The following is a 25,577-nucleotide window of genomic DNA, read 5'->3' as shown; positions in this document are numbered from 1 at the left end:
AAACAGGTAAGCGTGGAAGCGATTACAGAAAAGAACAGAATTGGCTGTTCTGGAATTGCACCTTCATGCTGCTAACTGGGTTTAGAATCAGCGATACTTAACAGAAATGAAATCTTTAGCTGGTTTTACAGCCAGAATCAGGAAACCTCCAATAGAAAGGGCTCTAGGCTTCGCCTGGATGCTGTCAACAACACCACAGGCAGACTGTGTGGGCAGCTGCCAGTTGTGCTTAGTCATGTGGGTAACCAGAAAACATCCTCACTGATCTTCCACATCATCTCAAAGAAGCTTGTTAGCATCACTTTGTTGGAGTGCAGGGTGTCAAGTCCCATGAACTGCCTTGAGTCTCCTTCACAGCTACAATGCTTAATGCATTCCAATACACCCTCTGCACCTCATGGCGCTGCTCTGAGGAACAAAGAGGTGCAGCTGTAGGCAAGAAAAAAAAGCCAGGATGCTGCAGCCAACAGCTGTAGCACTGCTCACTGCTGGACTGGTTTTCAAACTTTAGAATCCATCTGGAGTGGAAAGCATAAAAGAAAAATATATGTATTCATTACCCACAGACCCCTGAGCACCACAGATCTGATTTGTTAAAATCTGGATTTTCAGTCATGCTTTTTGGAGCACTAACTGACCTTGCTTTACAAACAAAAAGAACAAGAAATCCAAAGCAAACAAACACTACTCAAAAAATCTATAGGGTTACAAAGTCAGTATTCATATCTCCTCTGGAAGTATCCACTGTGAACAAAACACTGTCACCAACTAAGTGCCTGACTAGCAGACACTCACAGCAGCATATGTTTTTCAGACTGCTAATTCCACAGATGATTTACTTCCACACATGAAATACAAACTCCATCTCGCAATTTTATTTACCAATATTTGCCAGACCTGTCAGCAAATGATCTTTCAGCTTAGTCAAAGAGAGCTTCTGCCTCAGAACTATGACCAAGCAATGAATCTCTGCATGATCACCTGTAATCATACAGGCTACTAACATCACAGGCATGTCTATAGCCAACACTTCACTGTTGGTAGAAGCAAAGAGAGATATGGGTAATTTAACTGCTGGGAGAACCAAATCTGCTTGGTCAGAAAGCAGAAGCAGTGCTCAAATAAGCAGCCAGTATTCTGATGACTGGCTGAAAACTTCTGCGGATATTTCTTCTCTTACAAAGATTAGCGTTACAGAATAGGTATCAAAAATTTGAATTCAATACTAAATCAAGCAAGCATCACTAAGCTACAAGAGAAATGAAAAGCTGATGCTGTAAGTTTAAATAGCTACACTACATGGAGACAGCAAATACTCCTGCTACGCAAAAAGCTCTGGAGATTAGAAGTCAGCTTATCTGTAGCTTCACTCTTCCTGAAGCAGCCAGACTCAGCCTACCCACAAAGAGTATCCAACAAGAGCACTTGTATTAGCAGCTTTTCAGGTAACTACTCCAAATAACCTGAAAAGCATCCACAGCCCCAGTGAAGAAAGCTCACAGAATCATGGAACAGTCCCACTCCTGTGGTTGCATTTGTACCCAACGCCTCTTGTTCTGCCTCATACCCAGGACGTGAATGCCATGAAGGGATTACTAAAGTTGCTTCTTAAAAGAGCTCTTAATACCGAAGCACAAAGACAGACTGAAACCATTGTCACATTTTTACTTTAAAAAGAAGTTGGAGACAAAGATCAGACAGCGCTGTCTGCACACAGTCATCACTCTGGAAAGCCCAGCAGCAGCTGGATGTCTGGACAAGCTCATGCTGCAAATTTAACTTTCAGGCCTGCTGTTCAGATAGATGATGGGTCTTACCAGCTGACTCCTCCAGCCCTTAAGTCCTTCTCCTACCCTTCTGTGTGATAACAGCTGGCAAGCTCCACTCTTCAGATAAAGCTCTGGTTTACAGCCATCACAGTTCTCCTTTAAGAAGAAAAGACTTTGGCAGGCCAGTCTGCTTCTAATATCCAACAGTGAGCATAACAGCCTCCCTGCTTGTACAGCATAGGATGTGGATGAAGGGAATTCACTTCTTCCTCAAAGCCTCCTCTAGAATAGCTAATCTTGCAACTATATCCAAAAAGGAAGAGGAAACTAAATTCAGCATCTGCAAGCTGTTGTTACAAGGAAAAAAAAAGACTGAGACCATCTGAGTGGGACCTGTTTCCATAACTACCTTATAAACAAGGCCAAAAGATGGCTGCAAGGAGTAAGCAAAGCACATAAAACAACTGACTTTTAAGGGAGAAAAGCATGAACTAATCTTTGGTATTTACATCACTAAATGTAAGGAGAGCTCAGTGCATAAAAGTTGAGGCAGTGACAGCAGCAGTTGTAACTTTTGGATCTGAGGGCATGATGCCTACCTAGCTAAAATATGAGAAGAAAGCTACTATGACAGATCAGTGCTGAGTTTGGTACACATTTAAAGACCTAGACTGCTATTTTGATTTGAGTATCAACTCTGTCTGAAGAAAAACAGTAATACCAAGCATCCTCAATACAACAAGGAAGGCTAAAGCCAACCTGAAATTGATCTGGCAAAGGAGACCCAGGATAATAAGAAAGCTTTTTTAGGTTTGTCAGCAGTAAAAGGAAGACCAGGGAAAACATGGGTCATTTACTAAATGAGGAGGGTGTTTTGGTAATGGGGGATGGTGAAAAGGCAGAGATACTGAATACCTTCTCTCATGGTTTTGTGGTTTTTGTTGTGTTGTTGATATTCCAATCACAGCAAAAACCACGACACCTTCTTTGCTTCTATCTTCGCTGTGGGATACGCCCTCAGAATTCCTGTACCCTGGAGGTAAGTGAGAGGGACTGGAAGGCTCCCTTTTGGAGAAGCAGGAGATGATTCAAGAGTGTCTATGCAACATCAACGTATGTAAAACCATGAGCCCCAATAGGATGCATTTATGTGTGCTGAGAGAGTTGGCAGAATTAACTGCTGAACCACTCATTATCATCTTTGAGAGGTCCTGAAGACTGAAGGATAGCCAGCGTTACTTCCAGACATGCTGGAAGGGTGTGCTGCCATTCAACAAGACCTGGACAGGCTGGAAAGCTGGGCAGAAATGAACCAGATGAGATTTAACAAGAGCAAGTGTAGAGTCTTGCACCTAGGAAGGAACAACTGCATGCACTGGTACAGGCTGGAGATGACCTGCTGGAGAGGAGCTCTGAGGAGAGGGACCTGGGTGTCCTGGTGGATGACAGGTTGACCATGAGCCAGCAGTGTGCCCTGGTGGCCAAGAAGGCCAATGGGATCCTGGAGTGTATTAAAAAGACCGTGGCCAGCAGGTTGAGGGGGGTGATCCTCTCCCTCTACTCTGCCCTGGTGAGGACTCACCTGAGTATTTTGTCCAGTTCTGGGCTCCCCAGTATAAAAAAGAATGGGATCTCCTGGACAAAGTCCAGCAGAGGGCTACGAAGATGATAAAGGGCCTGGAGCACTTGTATTATCAGGAGAGGCTGAGAGACCTGGATCTGTTCAGTCTTGAAATATAGAAGACTCAGAGGGGTGTAGGGAACCTGCTTTGGCACGGGGGTTAGACTCTATCTCTAGAGGTCCCTTCCAACCCCTATGATTCTATGATCTGATTCACATCTATAAATATCTCAGGAGCAGGAGGCAAAGGGACGAGGCTGGACTCTTGTCAGCAGTGTGTGGCAATAAGACGAGGAGAAATGGGCACAAACTGATGCATAGGAAGTTCTGCACAAATGTGTGTGGGAACTTCTTCAGTGCAGTGACGGAGCAGTGGCACAGCTGCACAGAGAGGTGGTGGAGTCTCCTTCTCTGGAGATAGAAGACATCTGGACACCTACCTGTGCAACCTGGGCTAGGGAGCTGCTTTGGCAGGGGGTTGGACTTAATCTCTAAAGGTCCCTTCCAACCCCTACAATTCTGTGATTCTGTGATAACATCTACATAAATAACTTGGTAGAATGAGATTTATTCAGATTTATTAAATAGAAAAAATCCTTTGAGAAAAATACTCAAGGGAAGTGCAAAACTTTAATTGCATTTCACCACTAACCTTTTTCATAAAAAATAACTTCCTTGCATGGAATAAGCAAATGTTTGACCCCAGAAACTTAAATATACATATATATATGCGTCATAGGGTCACAGTATATATTCCTGCAAAACTTATCAGTCTAACACTGGATAATAAAAAAAATTAAAATATAAGGAAACCTAGTAATACTGTAAGAGAAGTATACATTAAACCACAAAACATTTAACTTATAAAAGATATACTTTCAGAAACTGCCAATCTGAAGTATGATTTTATAGACAAGTGGAAAATAAAACGTTGGTCCTACAGAGCTTAGGATCTGCAGACTGCTGCACACTTAGTTTAAGTTAAAGGTGTAAAACCCTTTGAAATTCTGAAGCCCTGCACTGCCAGTAAAAATTTATCCCAGTAGCTAGCAGGAAAGAACAGTGAGAGCAAAGGAAACTGAGTATACTGATGAACAGAAGTTGAAGACCATAACATGGGAAACAAAAAATTTGCCAAGTCCTACTTGCTGAGTCTACCAGAAGAGGAAAAAGTTATTTATTCCTGTCAGAGTAGAACATACAGAAAATGCAGCACCAGGCATAAGGACATGGTATGAGGACAGTCAGCTAAGGGTGACATCATCAGAAGCACACACACAAAAAAAGGAAAAGAATGGGAAGAAACAACTACAGGCTGCTGGTCTGACCTCAAAAGCACAAAATTGTAAAAAAAAACAACAAAAAACCATGGTAACAAACATGAGAGCTACTCTACTAAAATTTTCTCTGAAGACATATGGTGCTTGGTTTTGGATTTAAGATGAGAATACAGTTGATCACACCTTGATATGTTAGCTGTTGGTGAGCAGAGCTTAGGCAGTGCCAGGGAAGTTTGATATTCTCACACTGCCCTGCCAGTGAGGGGCTGGAAGTGTACAGAACCAGTAAAGCTGACCCAACCTGCCAAGGGACCTCCCATACCACATGGCATTATACTAAACAATAAAGCTAGGGTGAGGAAGGAGAGACATTTGCAGTGATGCCGTCTGTCTTCCTGAGTAACTGCTACGTGCGCTGAGCCCTGCTGTCCTGGCAGTGGCTGAATATCTGCTTGTCAATCAAAGCAGACAATGAATTCCTCAGTGTGCTTTGCTTGTGTTCAAGGCTTCTGCTTTACCTGGTGAACTGTCTTCATCTCAACCAGGAATTCAAGCACTTTTATATTCCTGATTCCATTTTACATCCACCTCCAGGGACACTGAACAACTGGCTCCATGGTGCTGAACTGTCCCATAGTGTTACACGACGACACAACCTCGGCCTAAAGAAAGGCTGATTTTTCATAGAGAAAGAGGGAATGAAGGACAGTTCCGTTTCTGGACTTAAAAGAATGATGGGCAAAAGACAAAGATAAAAATAAGAACTGTAGTAATGAGCATCTCTGGAACATTTGGACCATGACAAAAAAGTGTCTGCTAAAGACACAGCCCTAAATCTTTGGGGCTTTTTCAGCCTCAGCTGGAAATAGCAGGGGCTTCAGCTCTGTGCTTTCATACAGCAGGTGTCCAGGTCTGAGGATGACAACAGCCATCACAGCGTCAGACCATGCCCACCTTCAGCTTCTGTTAAATGAAGACCAATCATCCAGATAACAAACAGCAACCACTCACAAGCTTCAGCTGCTGTATTGACACCAAAGATCCCGCTTTTGTGGGATTCACCAGGCCTCTTGGACTTTTCAAACTTCTTAAAGCTGAACCATGTTTTCCTATTTGTTTCTGCACTATAAATACAAAATGCATCCAATTTAACCCTCTATGGTCATGTTTGATTAAAAGAAGATTGTGTAGTCATGAAATCTGGAAAAAAGTGAGTCCAGTTTACACACTCACTGAAGAAGTTCAAGTTCACTGAATGGATGCTTTGTTTAGTCTATAGCTGAAGCGTTTGACAGCAATATGACAGGCTTCAGCAGGACAGTGCCTGCAATGAGAGGATTAATCCGTCTAGAATCACTCAGCCCAGGTAGTCCCACCTAGTGTGTGCCCCAGAGCCCTGCCTGAAGCAAACTCAACGAACAGCTTGAGATACAGGTCCTGGATGAACTCACAACACACTGACTTCAGACAATTTAAATTAAAAAGCGCAATTCACAAACTCAGTGTCTTACAGGACGACATTAGTAATGACCACTTCCCTTAGCTGAAGTAGCAAAGAAACACACACTGCTGTCCAAGCCCTGCTGAAAATATCAAGACCTAGGCTCGAGGTTTAAGTTTCCTACAAAGCTTTAAACACGAATTGAGTTTTCCATTTCAAAGTAGTGCTGAGTTGCAGGCTGCAGGCATTAAGCCCAGTTCCTTCCTTCTTATTCCAGTCTGGGACACGAGTAACTACACAAACTGTTCCCAGCAGTCTGGCCTTTATGCATGCTGTGCTTCTATTAGTTCTGTATGTCATTTCCCATGCTGCAGTACCCTAGTGGGCTGCTTTAGCAAGGAAGTATTTTGTTTACACCTCCTTCACCTTCCCTCAGCAGTTTAGAGTACTCACTCTTGTTATACAGTGACAGCAGCCTTCCAAATGCTGCCCTTTTATCTGCCATAGAGAGATGATGAAGCCCTTTGCATATTGTAGCATTTTCTATTCCACTACTCCTGTAGCAGCTGAATCTGACACTTCACCTGGTAACTAAAACAGGCATCACTTTCCCAAAAGTAACGCTGCTTTGGGGTTAAGAACATCATCTCCAGATGAACTAAAAATGCCACAAACTGTTTACTGACTCTTCATTTAGCACATTAAAGTACTGTTATTTCAACCACAACTGAAGAATCCACACAGTGGTTTGCAATCTGAGGGCAAATACAGAACAAGCTGTGTTAACTATAAACAAATCAGGAAGTACTTCCTACAGCAACAGGCTTCCAGAAATCCAGCACAACGCAGGCAACCCAGTCAGACACTAACATAACAATGACATAAATCACAACTACTTAAAGGCTCTTCCAAAGAAAAAATAAAACTTATCTTGCTTGTATTAAGCATTAGATGATGAGATAGCTGACAGTTAATTTAACCACACTAAAACACCATACATTCTTGCCTGTGTACTATATATAAAACTATATTGAATGAGGTGCTGGAAAAACAAACACTATGGAAGAAGAAACTACATTCCAGTCATTTGTTTCAGTCATTTTCCAGACTCCTCTCATGAGGAAATGACAACCTAGAGGGCATTTTATTCTATAAAGTAAAAACTAAATTCAGTGAACACTGAGACAAACATACCAAGTCTGAAAAGTAAAGGTATAAAAATACTGTGACTGTGTGATTTGAACCACAGTTGCACGCATCTCAGTGTTTCTAGCAGAGTATTTTCTGTTTGTCAGAAAAGCGTCCTAGGTTTATATAACCTTGGCACACTGTAATCCATCTCTTGACTTCATTATGTTTCAAATTCAATACACAGTATTCTCGTTTTTTCTCCTTTTCAAGGAAAAAGGCAGAACAGTACTGCCATTTTTCAAACACTCTATGCACTTCCTAGAATCACAGGATTGCAGGGATTGGAAGGGACCACCAGAGATCACTGAGTCCAGCCCCCTGCCAAAGCAGCTCCCTAGCCCAGGTTGCACAGGTAGGCGTTCAGGCGGGTCTTGAATGTCTCCAGAGAAGGACACTCCACCACCTCTCCATGCAGCTGTGCCAGTGCTCCGTCACCCTCAATCTGAAGAGGCTCTGGCATAGTTCACATTATAGAACAAGCAACCAGAGATGGCTAGTCTGAATTCATCCAAATAAAGAAAGCTTCACAGCAGCACCTTAATAAAGTCCTAACACACCACACATCTGGATCCACACAACATAGAGGCTGATACAAACCCTAAAGCTTTTCAGAACTGCTCAATTTTCTAAAAGGAAACACAGGGGCTTCACGTTTTAAAAAAAACAACTAAGATTTCATTAGAATTAGAACTTTGTTAAACTCCTCAGTTTACATATTTCTTTTTCCTTTCTGCTCCCTGTCTTGCATCTATAAAAACCCTAGTGTTAAAAATACTGGAGTAACTTTTTCTGGATAGAATCCTAGAGGATCATGGGCACTCAGACAGAAAAGAAGATTTCCGACATAAGTCTTGAGAATGAAAAGCCTGCCCAGTTGCCAAGAGTACACTCAGGGTAGTGGTGTGACACCCAGAAATTCTGATAGTTGGGAAAGGCAATTCAGAGGTGAGGTTCCAAGAAAACATTTTTGACACGTGATGCAAAAGGAGAAATAAGAAAAAAAAATCTCTTACCCAATGAGAACTAAAATAGTGCATTTTCCTTAAGAGATGGTAATCTAAGCAGGATGGAAACTTAATGCACAGATTACTAACACCTGGTGCTGCAAGATTCTAAACTGGAGGAATGCATCTCCTCTCCATTTTTATGGAAGAACTCACAGGCTCCAGCTGAGGCTTTCCCACTGCTGGGGGTAATCCCTTCTAGATCAGTACTGCGTAGTATGATTTTGGTGTCTTATACTAACGTTGAGCTCACATGGTGTCTCTTCTTTTGAATGCAGCAATGCCCAGAATGCCCTTCTACCCAGCTGGCAATTTTCAAGATAGCTAAACAAACACATCGTTAAGATGACCATCTTGTCATGTTAAGATCATTGTCATCAGGTCACTGTTAAGATGACCACCAACTTGTTTCAGTGGTCCAAAATTTCAGTTCTTTCCTTTCACTCCCCAGTGCAGACAGATACCTAAAGCAGTTAAATTAAATAATACCTAAAGCACATTAAATCACCTTTCTCCAATCAAGAAAAACACAACCATAACTTCTCATTTGACAATAAGTTCTCAAAGAAAGTTAAACTGCACCTGATACATTTGGACAGCTAATTTTGTTATCTTCCCTAAATACCTTCCAGCAGCGACAAGCAAGTCAGCACTTTTGTGTTGACTGCTCTGTAAAACAAAAAAAAAAGTGACGAAGGAAATTAGCTCTATCTACTATTGAGAGTTCTCTGGGTTTACGTAAGGAAGACAGCAACACTTGTGCTCTGTGAGTTTTCTGGGAAGGAAATAAAAGTTTCTAAGTGGCACTGAAATTCTTTCAGCACCAACAGCAGCCTTCAGTATTTGCTGACTGGATCATTCTTTTTAGTAACCAGCAATGTTTAGATGCCAAGCAGAGGAAATTCAAAGTGCTGTCAGTGATGGTAAGCAAACTATGTGTAGGGAGTTGCAAAATAATCAGTACTTTTACTGAACTTACAGCTGATAACTGCAAGTGTTAGAAATACACAGGTATCTTTAAATCTGATGAGGACAAGCAAAACAGCTCCTGTGTATATGATGCATGGAATTCAGTGATACAAAAATTTAAGTGCTCGGTTACTTAAGGGCATTTTTCTTTCCAGGTATCAAAAGATACATAATCTTTTACGTGTATTTAACTTCCTTCCTAAGCTTTTAAAGACTCTGAAATCCTCCCCTGTATAATAGCCTTCACAGCATTTAACTATCCTTTCCAAAATCATTCAGACATAGAATATGAATGACATAAGTCAGATGTGAACAGGCACAGTTCTCAACAGACTCATTTTTAAGTGTGCAAGAGCATCCAAGATCTTCTGCTGCAAGATATATGACATATACACAGAGATGCAATGAAAAATTTAATCTTTCAGAGATCTAAATACTTACAGTGTTTACTCTCTCTGTACATCTTCCCCATCTGTTCTACATTTCTATTTCTTCACCTCTCCCTTCTTGCAGTCAAAAAGAATTCAGGAATTCTGAACTTGCCACTTCACTCTGCAACCTTTAACAGCGTCCATATAGTACAACTTTTCCTGGCACCAGCTCCTGCAGCCTACACCAGAAGCAGAGATGCAGGGAGCCAGTGTGACTAACTCAGGGAACAAAAAGCACTGAGTCTAAGGGACATCCATAGCAATCAGAGCATTCTGCAGATATCCACGTGATAGCTGGTAAGAATGTCCTGAATCCCCATCTAATGCATTTGCTAAGACTGCTGCTAGTTCAGAGATCAAGGAAAAGAACCCAAGGCCAGCATCCCAGCAGACAGTAAACAGAGGCATTTTTGTAGACAGCCTAAATAAATAGCAGTGGACACGTATTTAAGCAAGTTAGACTTTGGCTACAAGGAGATAGTGAGTTTTATTGCTGCAACTTCTCACATAGAGGTATTGTGAGGGGGAAGCTAGATTAAAAAAGGTACTATTCCCAATCTAGAGAATTAGTATTCTTGAGATTTTCTCAAAAAAATACACTTAAGATTTTTCTGCAATTACTGCAGTCAGGCACTGTGCATCCAAGGTTACTTTTCTTTAAGGTACCTTCAGCTGACACAGGTCACTACTGATCCTGAAAAACATTTGCTCCTGTGAAGAGCTGCAGCTGAGAGTTCAGGGTCATGACATCCCTCACTGATCTCCTGTTCTGGTCTAGCCTGTACACGGGCAGTTGGGGAAGGATGAAACAAGCATTCCTCCTGGGTTCAGCTGCACACTCAGAGGAACTAAGCTGACACTGTACTCTGCAGCAATAAATATTTCGAGAGAAGCTTAACTGCAAGCAGACAGAGGAGCACTCCCAACGTCAGCTGGGTGAGATGCTGATGCTTCTCTGCGGTTGTGGTGGGTCAGGGAGACACTCAGCAGCACTAACCTATACACAGTGACAGAATGAATGCAGGCAGGTGGTTCCACGTGGCACTATATGAAGTTCCATCACTTAAAGAGATTAATGCAAACAGGCAGGACACTTAAGACAGGAATTCCACAGGAGATGGATAGCTGCCTGAAGTACCCAGGAAGACGTTTAGAAAGGAAAACGCTCACGAATGTCAAGAATCCTGTTTCTTTAGACACTGTACTTTTTAAGGTGACACAAACACATCATCTGCCCTTCCTATAGAAACGAAACCCCTCTACAAGTTTCAACCAATCCAAAGCAACGGATACGGGGGCACGGAGACGGCTGGAAGGAGGCGGCCACGGGGAGCCAGCAGCAGGACGGGCGGGGCGGGCACGACGCCGCATGCAGCGGCTCCAGGGATACCCGCTGTCCTTGGCGTGCCTTCCCCAGCAACCACCTGTGTTTCGCCTTAAAGAACAAAGGAAAAACAGCATCTCTGAAAGCAGCAGCAAGACAGATGGGTGTGCACGGGAGATGCGCCTGGAGGAAACGAAAGATGAAATGAGGAAGCGGAGCAGAGCTAAAGGGGAGGGAGAAAACGAGACCAAGCCCGCCCTAGGTGTCGGAGGAGATTTTCACAACACGGCTCTTCCCTCAGCGGGCGCTCCTGCACGCACAGCTTCTCACTGCGCTCCGCAAAGGAAAACGAGTGTCATTCGCTGGGCACCGCTCTAACAGCCCGGCACAAACCTGGGCACCCCGGTACCGGCCCGAGGCCTCGCCGCTCTCCCGGCCCCGCTCACCAGCTGCTTCAGGTCCTCCTCGCAGAGCCCCGCGTAGCGGTACCGCTGCTGCTCGAACTCGTACCGCGTCGTCTTCACCACCACGGCCACCCGCGCCGGGCGGAATCCGCCGCCCGCCGCCCCCGGTCCCCCGCAGCTCCGCCGCCGCTGCCACCACGGCCCGGCCGCGTTCAGCCCGCGGGAGGCGAGGAGACGCCGACGGGCTCCGCTGAGCAGCGGCAGTCCCATCGGGGCGGAGGTGGCTCCCGCCGCCCGGCCCACGATGCAGAGGTAGCGCCGCGGGACGGACATGGTCCGACCTCAGCGCTCCTCTCCTCAGCACAGGAGGCGTAACGGCACAGAGCTACTCGGCGCCGCCCGCCCCCGCTCTGAGGCGGCCCCCGCTCCCGTGCTCGGAGCGGCACACATGGCGCGTCCGCCCCACCACGCCCCCCCCGCCGCGCGCGCGCAGCTACTACGTCCGCCAATCGGAACACGCGGGGCGGGGCAAGAGCGATGGGCGGTGCTGCCCAGCAGGGCACTGATCGCAGTGCGCATGCGCTCTTGCGCATCGACCGGGAGAAGAGGGTGAGCGCGCGGCGTCTGGTTCCCGGCCCGAGCCTTGGGGCGCGGGCTGCGCATGCGTGCGGCGGGCGGCTACGTCTCCCGCCTCATGGTCTGTGATGGGCGGGACGCGGCGTCGGGCACGTAGGCTGCGGTGTGGGGTGCACGCGCCTGGTGGCGGGCGGTAGGCGGGAGCGTTGTATGACCTCTCCCTTCTGCACCCCTCCACTGCGGCAGTGTGTGCTGAGCGAAAGCCAGTCTCTGCTGACAGGCAGAGGGATTTGCTGTCTGCTGATTATCTTAGCCCTGAAGGACACTGCCATGAACCAGATTATCAGCGGAGTAATTAAACATAACTAATCCCCAGAAAGTGCCTCGCCATTATAACCATTAGTTTGGGGATTGTAAAAAGCAGTAGATAATACAAGATACCAGAGGACGAAGGGGAATAAGAGGTTTTGGAAAGCTGTAGCTCTGTCCTGCAGGATATCTATTCTGTAGCTCATTGAAATACTCTTCTAGGGCTCTGTGCTTCTCACAGTACCTGTTTATATTGAAGTGCTTTGATCATTGCATACAAAACAAATCAGCTTCAGCCACTGTGTCAAGCTTGAATGTGGAGCACTGTTGTACTCTGAGGCCGTGCTGTTATCATGATTTGGTCTTCTGGATTGACTCTTACAGCAGATATAGACATACAATATCAAAACACGTTTTAAAATGTAAATTTAAAATGGCTTAAGATCATAATTTTCTGGAAGAAATGCTGAGGCGCAGAAAATGAAGTGATTCTTCTACGACTTCCAAGAGGAAGTCTCAGGCAGAATATCTTGAGAGTTACAGGGATCTTACCCCAATGTGTATTAGGAAAAAAGGTTTAAACTTTCCAGATCACATGAAGTACTTTGTATAATGTTATGTTATAGATGGGCCTACATGCAAAACATTCAGACAGTACTGTTTATAAAAAGGGCAGACTTACTTTTTACATGGTTGGCTGGTGATAGGACAAGGGGGAAATTTAGATGTCTGGAGGAAATTACTTCAAAGGGTGGTGATGTGTTGGCAGTGCTGCCCAGAGAGCCGTAGTGCCCCATCACTGGAGGCACTCGAGGCTGGGTTGGATGGGGCCCTGGGCAGCCTGAGCTGGTGGGGGAAAACTAGCACATGGCGGCATGCTCTAGTATTAGGTCTTCTAAAATCCATGCAGAGAAAGAAAGAGGATGCTTTTTCCCTCCTTACGTTAGCAAACTGTTAAGTTTGTCAGCAATAATTCAGAGGTCACTAAAGATGATGACTAAATAAATAAATAAATGAATAGGAGAGTGATGAAATTAGGGAAAGAATAAAATGCAAAGAGATAACATTATGGATTTTTTTTAAATTATTTTTCACAAAGGGTGCTGAATAAGTCATTTAGACTATCCCATCCAAGTAAATATTTCCAGAAGGTTGTGATCTTAATGGCAAGTATCTGCATCTGTATCCTTTTATTAGGAACTGTTAGTTTTCCCTCCTTTTGATAATTATTCTTCTACTAAAACCTAAGAATTTCAAGCTCTGCATCCTCTATCTGTAGAAATTAATCACTGAGATATGTTAGAAATTTTGTATCTAGACTGTACATTCTTTAAATAAATACATTTAAAATACTGTTAATCTGAAAAAGCACAGAATAAGTTGCTCCACGAACAGCAAAATTAGTGATGCCTAACTTAATATGCCATATGAAATGCCTTATGCCACTTTTCAAGGTGTGGTATCTATCCTTCCATGGTTTTACTCTCTCTTCTCTCCCTGTTCAGAGGCAGGAGTGCAACACCCTGGCCCAGAGAAAATGCCAAGCTCACTGTGAAGCTGTTTCTTCAAAGCATACCTTTATCTGATTTATGTCACCCAACAAATGCCAATTTTCATGAAAAACAGATAGCATACCTCTGAGCAAATTCTTCCTAATTCAGTGTTAGGCTTAAAGGGATTCTGACAGATAAATGGATGAGCTATACAATTATTTGAATCTTCTTTTTTTTTTTTTTCTTAGGAAAACAGTCTAGAAACACTGTGGAAGGAACAGTTTGTAGGAAGCTTGAACTTTCACACACGGTAAGATGACCAGCTAGATGGAAATAAAAGCTGTAAGAAAATTGTTTATTGTTTGGACATAGAAATAGTTGCTCCTGCTTTCATAAAATGACAAATGTTACATTTTCAAAACCAAGTTAATATATTACACACCAGCATACCTTCAAACTTGAGAAGCACTGAAATTTAGTGCAATGACACTAAATAAAATAGATGATGGATTAGGATCTCAAGAGTAAAACGTCATACCACGAATGTCTGCACATGCATGTATTTATTTGTTTTCTGTTACCACAGTATCCACACTCCTCAAAATATTCAGACATCTCTTTTCCTCCACAGCTTGTAGGAAATGTAACTTCATTTTTAAGTGTGTGTATGTTTGAGCATATCTGTATATACCAGAGTGTGTATGTGTAATACAACCTTGGGAAAAGGCTCAGAAGAGGGGTTTTTTTTATTTGTGAGTGATCATAAGCTTTACTACTTTCACTGTGAAAGCATATTACAAAGTTTTTAAGTACTTAGTCTGCAAAAAATTCTGTTGCACATGATGTAGTAGAATTTAGAAGCTGTGGGACATGATTACACTGGTGTTTAAATTCAGTTACATGGAAGGCTTTGATTACCAGGGCAGACTTTGAAATCAAACTCTACATTCAGTGCATAGCCAGTGGAACTCCAGGGCAAAGTCCTTACCATGACCTGTTGCTAAATACGTAAGACTGCTGGGTTTTTTTTTGTTGTTTGTTTGTTTGTTTTAATAACTGATGAATTTTTTGTAACATAGAGCTTTGTTTCTGAATATGAGTATCGTTGCCACAACGAAATATGAAGGTCAGCAATGGAAATGTGCTCAGGAGTGAGGCTGTCAAGGAAGGACACAGTGTACAGCTGCTCTAGAAAGAACATTTTTGTTGTCAGCAAACTGAAGAGTGAAAAAGAGTTCCAGTGCTTCACTATTTAAGACAGATGCTCTATTGCAAAGGCAAAAATCCAGTCCCACTTAAACTTGCTGTCATCCAGAAGTCAGAGAAATGCTAATTGTGTCAGTCTCTGAGATTCAGAGTAAGCCAGATGCTAGTTCAGCTTCACCTGGACTCTAATCTTGAGAATTCAGGAGGAAGCTGGAATTCTTCCCACTTCATACGTATGTTCAGATGGGAATACTAAATTGTAACTTGACTCCTTAGGTGTGATCCAGCTTTCAAGGCTGATAAATATTTACAACTTTCTTAATTAATTAAAATGACTTAAGATACTTCAGGTTTTGTTTCAGCCCAAGAATGACCAGGGTTTAATATTTTGTAACCAACAGTATACAAGGCAAGAGGGGTCTGCAGCAGAATGGCTAGAGACATACACTTCCTTTACCTGATGACAGAAATAACGGAAAGCACAAATCATTAAATGGCGCCTGTACTGTGCATAGGCTTGTGATGTATCTGGAAGGTCTTAATTCACAGGTGGCATTTGGAGAACTGACCTTTTAATTTATCAGTAGAATGGCTAGGTAGTGGGATAGCTTGTGGAATCAATTCTACAGGTTTTGAATTTTGAAATTGAGTCTTTGGCACTGTTTGGACTATTGCACATACCTGACATATATAAATCTCATGCTGTTTAGGGATAACTACGGCTAATAATAAAGCAGAAATAATCTTAGACATCTCACAAAGATAAATTTTATGCAGATCTCTAGTTATAACTTCCGTGCATTTATTTTTATATATCATGGACAGTTAACAGTGCAAGTGCTTGTTCTGTGCAAGCAAAAAGATGTTCATAATTGCAAACAGATTCACCCTTAGACTGTAAAGCTCAGATGTCCCCTAGAACTTCTACGTACAATTCTTCCTGTTGTATTTTCATGGAAGTGAGAGCAGAACCTAGTTCTTTGCCCTTTAACAAATTCTCCAGTGACTACTTCACATATTTTAAAGAAAAAAAAAGTTTATTTCTGTTGGCTTTTGTCATGTTGAACTGCCACTGACAGTTCTGCTTGCATGTACTTATGAACAGGATGCTGAGTATTACCAGACAATTTTAAATAAATGCTTTCAGTGAAGCCCAATTTTAAGTCTTCAAAATATATCTTTTAGATAACAGACAAAAATATCAAATATCTTTTCAAGTACATTATTAATTAACAGTATTGTGTGGTTCATCAAGATGATGAATAAACATAGATTCCCATAAAATTCCTTATTTTAATAATGCTTCTAAGTATATTTAATTTTAAAATCTGAAGCTATTTTAACAGTTCTTGAACACTGGAAGCCATCATGTTATTATCATCTCAGTGCAAAGCAGGCTGACTGGTACCTTCAAAACGTGCATCTTGAGTTCCTTCCCAATGTACTGAATGTGAACAGTTTATAAAATTCATCTTTGCTTAAAATTCATAAAACAAAATTCTTCTTATTTCCTTCTTTCCAGGTTCTGATGCATCTTTGGCATTCTGGGAAGATGAATCCCGAGCAGTCTGCTATAAACTGTGGTAAATGTCATGAGCAGACTACAGGCTGCCTGCGGTTCCATCTAGAATGATCTGAAACAGAATTTTTTAAATCCTTTCTTTAAAATTTGAGTATAATCACATTTTAAAGCAAAGTGGCATTTCATAATACCAAAGCAGTAGGTTAAAGTTTGGATACAATCAGTTCCTGGTTTAGATAAATATCTAAGCAGATAACACAGGATTATTCACAAATATTTGAGCATGTGAATAGTGAATGAAGCCTGTGACTCCCCCATGTCAATAAAAATGAGCACATAAGCACCTAAGGATACAGATGTCCAGACAGGACATTGTTTCTGGGATGCCAAACAACTTGTCCTCTAAGAGGAACACTGTCTTAAGTAATTTGACATTAACACTTTAATAACAGATGTCAGTAAACCATGAGAAATACAACATATCTTCAAGTAACTCACTGGTCATGGTAAAGTATCCAAGGGTATCTCTGATGAGTAATCTATACTGTTATTACTCACCTGCCAAAATATATATAGCTGCCTAATATCAGACACATAACATCCCTATCTCAAGTATCAGCTTAAAAATTTCTGCCATCTTCTGGCAACCTCTAACCAGTTTCTAACATTTTTAAACCTCTTACAGGTGAACTGAAAGGCCTTGTATTTGTCAGAATATGAAATCTGAATCCTCCTCCTCCCTCCCTCTCCCCCAAACCTTTCCTGATATGTCAGCTTTTAAAGTCAATGCAATAGTTGCCTCTTTTCTTTTTTAGGTGTTACTGATTTCCATTCCAAAGAATAAAGAAACCTGAACTCCAACAACAACAAAAAAAAAGTTGAGAATTAATTCCTCTGCTTTTTGCAGTCACTAACAAATGTGTGTGTGTGTGTGTGTTTGTGCTCAATTTATTATTTGAAATCTTTAACACTGTACAAGAATTTAAATTGACAAGAAATGTCAAACAAAGATAGCAGGAGTTCCTACAGTGTTGCTGAACAATAGTTTCTTTAAAAAGCTTTTATAAGAATTTTTCTTCAAAAAAACCCAACATCAACAGCAACAAAACTCTCATGACAGAGTTCTTATGTCTTGATAAACAACAGGAGATGACAGAGTCCTTATGAGGACAATATAGGAGATATGTGTGCAATGGACTAGAAAATTTATCTTTGATAAAGCAAAGGTTGCACTTTTATAAAATGATACTGTTCTGCTCCCAGCATCACCAGTTGCCAAAATCCATGCAATTCTTGGAGGATCCACACAGGACACACTATGGCTCCAATTTAGTTTACTCTTAAGATCTATAGTTATGTATGGGTAGACTTATTGGGACCTACCCAGTCCTAGACATCAACATCTTTGAATTCACTCTAATAACTTCTAAAAGAAAATTCCATACCAGGAAAGAGAATGCTCAATCAGAATCACTCAATCGGAATGAACTTAGGAGAAAATGTAAAGGAGTTAATGGTGAGGTATAGTACATGACATAACTCTGAAAGCATTTCTTTGCGTAGCAATAACTGTCATCTATGTCCCTCACAATCCTGAAGTGTTATAATACTATTTCTGATTTAGAAAGAACTGTTATTATTTGAGAGACACAAATCGTTTTATTTTTTCACAAGGAAGTATGGAAGGTTTTCACTTTGGGGACCTTCTAGTGTTTCTGTTTATAAATGTAAACAAAATATTATCTCTTGAAGAAAGGACAAAATCTCCTTAATGATTTTAAGACAACACAGTAAAACCTCTTAAAAGTATCAGAAGCAAGAATATTCTCAGGGACATCTTATTTACTTAGGAGCCTAAGGAGTGACTTCTGATTACCTGTTGACAATAGCAAGCTTAGGTATTGTAGTTCTAAATAACAGATCCATGTTCTTGCTGCATGACTTTGTTAACCTGACACAGATAACTTTTGTTTAGCTAAAGATAACTTTTTGCCTAGTGGAAAGGTGAGGGCACCTTGCAAAAGATTCAGTGCCTAAATTGCAGAACCATCTATCCAGAAACTGAATTTGAAATTTATGTGTATTAATAGAGGAATTCATTACTCCCAAGTGCTAAAATTGTGACAGCCTGAATCTGCACAGGCACCTGACACAGTTCTTCCAACATACCAAAAATTCCAAGCTGATGTTTCAGAGCTGTAAGCCAAGGCAGAGGAGAAAATGGCAATAGTTTGCACATCATTTTACTCATTACAGAACACAGATTGGGTAATAGGTCCTCATTAGCCACAGGGTTTGGGTTCACCCTCTTGACTACAATGACCACTCTACCTTACCAGGCTATTGTATACACTTTGCTAAGGAAAATTCTCCATTCTAGTTGTAGAAGCAGTTTGTCCATACAGCAAATAATATAAAGTTTACAAGTACCAAGAGGAGAAAAACAAGAAAGGAGAGTCATGCAACTGATGGCAGTGGTATTCCCCTCAGAAAGGAGCACTCTAATTCTAATTATTTGTATATTGTCCTTGCAGCTTTCTTTATCATTTTATTCACTAAATCATTTAGTGAGAACATTTTTCCCATGTGCAATAAAGAATTCTGCTGATTTCTTCTCAAATAGGTCTTACAAAGACAATTTGAGGCAACTGTGGTGACAATACTTAGCAGGTATATTATGTAAATGGAAGAAGATAATTTCCTAATTTTTTGTCAGTCTAGAAGCTTGCTGTCTATTCTAAATTCATCTCCTCAGCTCACTTTGTATTTAGTGGGAAAAATAAATACTTCTAATAGAGTGATTGATGCCATCAACTCTCAAAAACTGATTGAAGTTGGATGAATTGTTCTGTTTCTCTCCATTCAGATTTAAACATCATTTTCTTGCTGAAAGTATCTGAGTTGTAACTTGTGAAATACAAGCTAATAGAAGCATCAGATAAATCAACTTGTTATTTATAGATCTTATGAAAATAATATCTTTACTTGAAAGTGACACAATTCAATACAGTTGTCTATACTGAATGGTAGAAATACCTCTCATACCTTTTACAGTGTCCTTATACATAGTTAATGTTCTGTGCACAGTATAGTGAATAACTGCATCTAAGAAAATTTACTACAAGCATATATAAACACCTTCCTGTTCACAAACTCTTCTATAATGTAAATTATACTTGCTTTTATTCCATCTTTTACATGAAAAATAACTTTAATGTAATTTTCCATGCCTTCTACAGTGTCATGAAATATATATTAAAATCTAGGAAACTATGTAACTTCAGTTCAACACAGAGAAAATTGCCTGTATTAAGAAAAAGAGAGAACTGTTATTGTTTTTTTTTTGTGGGGGTTTTTTGTGTGTTTTTATTTTTTATTTTTTGTGATAGAACAGGTAGAATGTAATTAAATAAAATCTAGGCATATTTTTTAATCTTACTTCTTGTGTGAAACAGTCACTGAGAAGTTATGCTTGTTATAGTAGTCTCGAGTAAAGGTTGGATATTAGAAAGAAATTCTTCTGATAAGGAATGGTCAGACTTTGGAACAAGTTGCCCAGAGAAGTGGTGGAGTTATCATCCCTGGAGGCTTTCAGGAAAGGGCAGATATAATACTCAGAGACAAGATTTAGTTGTCAATATTGGAAGTAGGTGGATGGTTGGACTAGGTGATCTTAGAGATTTTCCAACCTTGATGATTCTATAATTTTAAAGGAGAGTCAATCCCTGGAAATGAGTTACATCAATAACACAGCATATACATTTAAATGAAAATGGAAATGTAGGATCTTAATAAAATGTTCTTAAATATGCAGGATCTTATCTCTTGCATCCAAATACATGTTTCTATGTTAGTATTTAAAACTGACCTCACCTTGTTTAAAAAGCCATGACTGAAATTCCTTTTTTGGAAATAGAAGTTGCAGGGATAGGCATTTGTGAGGCACATAAATTTGGACTTGGGTACCACTGGCTGAAATTTATACAAAATTAAAACCTCATGGCTCTGAGAATAATAGAAGAGATAAGCAGGCAATGATGGAAGTAATCCAAAAAGCGTATGAAAGGGATTGTCAAAACTGCTGACAGTAATTGTTTGAACACAAATAAAAGACAGAAGCTTAAACTAAAGGGCTTGACACTCATGAACACCTGACACTCGTATTTCAGAATCTGTTTGCTGGATGCTATCTGAATATTTGTATCACAAATCTTTGCAAATCAAAGTAAATATTTAAATAGTAAATCTGTGCTCCCAAACTGCTTTTATATTCCCTTTCACCTCTTTCTTTCTTTTTTTTTTTTTTCTTTCCCCTTTTTTCTGAAACAACAAAGAGTTCTTATCACAGTAATTCTGGAAAGGAATCAAGCTCCATCCACAGTTTTCAAGTTACCTGAATCTTTGTAAAGTCAATAGAGACTCTTTAGTAGATAGTGAGGCAATGTTTGATTAGCTGGAAGCAATACAGGGAGTTTTCAAAGCCAAACATTTTCCATTTTCTAAAAAGAATGAAGGTATTTGTGAAAAAAATGTTGTGTAAGAGCATCATGCTCTTAGAGCTATGAATGCTACTGAAGTGTATTTAATTAACAGTTGATCATGGGAGCAAGACTATAAGCTGCAATCTGTCGAATGGGGAAAAAATATTTGTTTCTTTTCCTTAAGCATACAGATACTCTCAGCTGTTACTTGTACATGACTTATTTCTGTTTAACGTTTGTTAAAAAGAGTTTATAGTACAAGGGCAGTATGTTACTTAGTTAAAGAGGGAAGCTAGGAGCAACACTTCAGACCTGCCTGTTTTAGTCCTATGAGAATCCAAGTGGTACCTTCTGTATCCACAGTAACAGCTTGGCACAAGCAAGTAAATTTGCCCTATAAATGTGTCTTGTGTTCTGCCAAGACAGAAGAGCTTGTACGTCTTTCATTTTCTACAGCAGCATTAAGTCGGTTTGTCCTGTTTTAGCCTTATTCTTCACTTTGAAGAGCCTACATTTTTATTATGTTGAAAAAAGCTGCCAAAGCTGGTGTGTGGATCTTGAACCAGGAGTCTCTTACAGAAACAGTTATTAGAACTAATCAAGAATCAGTGTTTTAAACAGAGCTAACCAGATCAAAGTAAATATTGTCTTAATGAACACATTATGCTTGAAGGCATTAATAGCTGCTGATTTGAACAGACTTAGCTTCCCCTCATTCCTGTAACCAGTATCTCAGTACCTCCATTCACATCTACTGAAATTTACTGAAGACTTCAGATAAAGCTTGCCAATATTAAAATTTCTTAACTCTCAGCCTTTTTTTCAGAAGAATATTTCACTGCTATAATGCTAACAGATATTAGCAGCTGATCATTGGTGGTGTTCTCCAGGGCTCAGTTCTAGAGCCACTCCAGTTCAACAGTGATGAGGATCTGGATGCAGAACTGGAATGTATCCTCAGCACATTTGTGCTAGTGACACAAAAACTGTGAGGTGCTGCTGACTGCCTGGAGGGATAAGAAGCTTTGCAGAGGGATCTAGATAAGTTTGGGCAGTCAGTGACAGCATGAAGTTCCCCATAGGAAAATGCTGGGTATTGCATTTGGGACCAAGCAATGCCAGACACAGGCAGAGATGAGAGACAAATGGCTGGAGAACAGCTCAGCAGGAAGGGACCTGGAGATGCTGAGGACAGCAACCTAGCAGGAGCCAGCAGTGTGCCTGGGCAGTCAAGAGGGCAAACGGCCCTGTGAGGAGAACTGAACACAGCACAGACAGCCAGTAAAAAGCAGTGATTTTCCAACTATATTTAGAAATTTTACAATCGTTGGAGTAGCCTCACCTTGAATACTGTGTGCTAATCTGGGCTCCACAATACAAAAAGGATGTTAAGGTCCTTGAAAGAGTCTAGAGGTAAAAGAATCACAGAACTGTAGGGGCTGGAAGGGACCTCCAGAGATCATTTAGTCCAGCCCCCTGCCAAAGCAGCTCCCTAGCCCAGGTTGCACAGGTAGGCGTCCAGGCGGGTCTGGAACGTCTCCAGAGAAGGAGACTCCACCACCTCTCTGTGCAGCTGTGCCACTGCTCCGTCACTGCACTGGGAAGGAGTTCTCACTCACATTTGTGTGGAACTTCCTATGCTTCAGTTTGTGGCCATTTTCCCTTGTCCTATCACCACACACTGCAGAGAAGAGTTCAGCCTTGTCCCTTTGCCTCCCGCTCCTTAGATATTTGTAGATGTGGATCAGATCCCCTCTGAGTCTTTTTTTCTCAAGGCTGAACAGACCCAGGTCTCTCAGCCTTTCCTCATAAGGGAGGTGTTTCACACCCTTTATCATCTTTGTAGCCCCCTGCTGGACTCTTTCCAGGAGATCCCTGTCTTTTCTGTACCAAGGAGCCCAGAACTGAACACCGTACTCCAGGTGAGGCCTCACCAGGGCAGAGTAGAGGGGGAGGATCACCTCCCTTGATCTGCTGGCCATGCTCTTTTTAATACACTCCAGGATCCCATTGGCCTTTTTGGCCTCCAGGGCACACGGCTGGCTCATGGCCAACCTGTCATCCACCAGGACACCCAGGTCCTTCTCCTCAGAGCTCCTCTCCAGCAGCTCATCCCCCAACCTGTACCAGTACATGCAGTTGTTCCTTCCTAGATGCAAGACTCTACACTTGCTCTTGTTAAACCTCATCTGGTTTCTTGTCAACAAAGCTGGAAACAAGAGTAGAGGAGAAATCCCGTGAGGAGTGGCTGAGGACACTTACATTGTCCTATCTGGAGGAGAGGAGGTCATGAGGCAACCTTGCTGCTCTCTGTAGCTCCTTGAGGAGGGGAAGCAGAGAGAGGTGTTGGGCTCTGCTCCTGGAAACTGATGACAGGATGGGAATGGCACAAAGCTGTACCAGGGAAAGGTTGCACTGGACATGAGGAAAAAAGGCTTCCTAAAGAACAGATTTTCTAGTAATCCCCATGCCTGTCAGTTATTTAGATAATGCCCTCAGTAATGTGCTTTAACTTCTGATTATCCCTGAAGAGGTCATGCAACAGGAGTTGGTGATCTTCATAAATCCGTTCTAACCAAACTATTCTATCTACATTTTATCTAGTAAAACCTACACTGTAGCAGCATTAAGCTACAAGGAGTTTGTCAATGGTTACTCTCATCTGACTAGCAAAAAGTGTCTATAACATAGACTTTGATGAAAGTTATAGGCAGCATGAAAAAAAGTATAATTTTATTACTTAAAAGGAAAAAAAAAAAAAAACTTGAAAGCATTGCAGCATTCCTGGGAAAAATTACACTTACCAGATCCACTGCTGCTCACTTGAGTTATTTTTTCATCATCCTCGTCACTGTCACAGTTTAATAGCTGAAAAGCTGTTTCTGACTCTGAGTCTATGTGATTAGCATCTGATTCTTGCTCAGCAGAGCTTCGCAATGCCACAAGGCGGTGATGTATTGCTGCATACAGATATCCAGCATCTTTTGATGTTGCCTGCAGAAAATAAATTTTACAGTCAGAATTAATAAAGAAGAAGCCTTATTTTTATAGAGAAGCTGAGAAATCTTCAAAAGTAATAAAATAACTTTATATTGTCTTTTTAAATCAAAATAATGCATGTAAGATTCACAGTAATTTATTTCTGAAAATAAATTTAAACACAAAGGATGTCAGATTCCCTTCAGAGGTTAAAGCTTTAAAATAAGTTGATTATTCTACCTAGAAATACATGAAAAACAAACAAAGAAACAACAACAACAGAAACATTTACAGATTATCTGCCCTGGAGAATGGCTGTTTGTACTGAATACTTCATATTCTAGATAATTCCTAAATACAGTTCTAGAACTAACAAAGCACTGAAATAGTAATACATGTGTTTGCATTTTGATTTACACAATAAATAAAACTTTTAAAACCTAACCACAATATATATATATATATTTATATATCTTAAAAATATAATTAACTGTGCTGTAATTTTTAAACAGAAGTTAGATATCATCAAGAAGGGTATTGGAAACTAGACAGGGCACCACGTAACACTTTAAAGCAGCCATACCCTGACTACTACGTTCTATTCTGGTCATCGTATCTCAAGGACAGTATTAAAGATGGCACAGGAAAGGACACTCAAAATGATAAAGGCATTGGGACTGGCTGGCCAGGGAAATGGTGGAGTCACCATTCCTGGACGGGGTCAATTGTAGGTGTGAAACTGAGGGACATGGTTTATTTTGATGGGATACCTGCTTATAGGGATGGACACTAGCTGCTTCATTGATTACTGTAGAAGCAGCTTCCTGCAAATTTTGCCACACTCATACAACTGTACCTTGGTTTCACAATAAATGTCTTTTTTTACTGCCTTGAACTGTCAGAACAGAATTTTATTACTGTTTACATCTACATGCACTAGAAAAATGCATCACATCTGGAAATCTAGGATATTTCTGATGTGCACATGCAGACCAGCTGCACAGCAGAGTCAGAGTAAGTCAATTGCTGTGTGGAAGTGACAGGCTTACAGTGCTTTCAGAAACACTGCTTACATGGTTTTTTGCTTGTGTGCTAAATGTGACACTTCCTGTAAGCAGCAGTTTTCTTGCCGAAGAAGCCAAACCAGAAAAGATCTAGTAGGGTACATCATACCCCTATGTCCACTTGTCATCTTAGTGGGTCTACTCAAGACTCTTTCTAGTATTTCCATGCCTCTTTGAACTGGGGGCCCTGAAATGGACACAGGACTCCATGTATAGCCTCACCAACACTGATGACAGGGGAAGGACAAAAGGGAAGAATCACCTCTCTTGACTTGATGACACTTTGCTTAATACCAGCCAAGAATAGATTTAGTATTCTGATACAAAAGGGCATATTGCTGACTTCTGTTTAGTTTGGTGTACACTGGAACACTTAGTCTTTTTCTGCAAAGCTGCTTTCCAGATGAGGAACCCCCAGCATGTATTGATATGTAGGATAGTTCCTCCTCAACTGCAGGACTCTGTACTTCATTAGAAGTCAGCTCACCTCTCCAGCCTGTTCAGCTCCCTCTG

General features: G+C 41.1%; 2 protein-coding genes across 3 annotated transcripts in view; both read right to left on the bottom strand.

The window, feature by feature from the left end:
- NADK2 (NAD kinase 2, mitochondrial) overlaps positions 1 to 11,844 on the bottom strand; it is a 28,691-nt gene extending 16,847 nt beyond the window's left edge. For both annotated transcript variants that reach the window (XM_065739989.1, XM_065739990.1), the window contains exon 1: positions 11,477 to 11,844. In XM_065739989.1, coding sequence (XP_065596061.1) covers positions 11,477 to 11,767 — 291 coding nt within the window. In that variant the 5' untranslated portion in view covers positions 11,768 to 11,844. The remainder of the gene's footprint in view (positions 1 to 11,476) is intronic.
- Positions 11,845 to 15,672: 3,828 nt separating this feature from the next.
- The window catches only part of RANBP3L (RAN binding protein 3 like), a 36,077-nt gene continuing 26,172 nt past the window's right edge, over positions 15,673 to 25,577 (bottom strand). Inside the window, exons 14-15 of the mRNA XM_065739988.1 lie at positions 23,826 to 24,015; positions 15,673 to 16,652 (exon numbers count right to left, since the gene is read on the bottom strand). Coding sequence (XP_065596060.1) covers positions 16,609 to 16,652; positions 23,826 to 24,015 — 234 coding nt within the window. The 3' untranslated portion in view covers positions 15,673 to 16,608. The remainder of the gene's footprint in view (positions 16,653 to 23,825; positions 24,016 to 25,577) is intronic.

The sequence above is a fragment of the Cyrtonyx montezumae genome, unplaced genomic scaffold, assembly GCF_038088225.1.
Source record: "Cyrtonyx montezumae isolate F1298 unplaced genomic scaffold, pur_monq_1.0 scaffold_25, whole genome shotgun sequence".
In the NCBI taxonomy this organism is placed as follows: Eukaryota; Metazoa; Chordata; class Aves; order Galliformes; family Odontophoridae; genus Cyrtonyx; species Cyrtonyx montezumae.
This window is presented reverse-complemented; position numbering and strand designations above follow the sequence as displayed.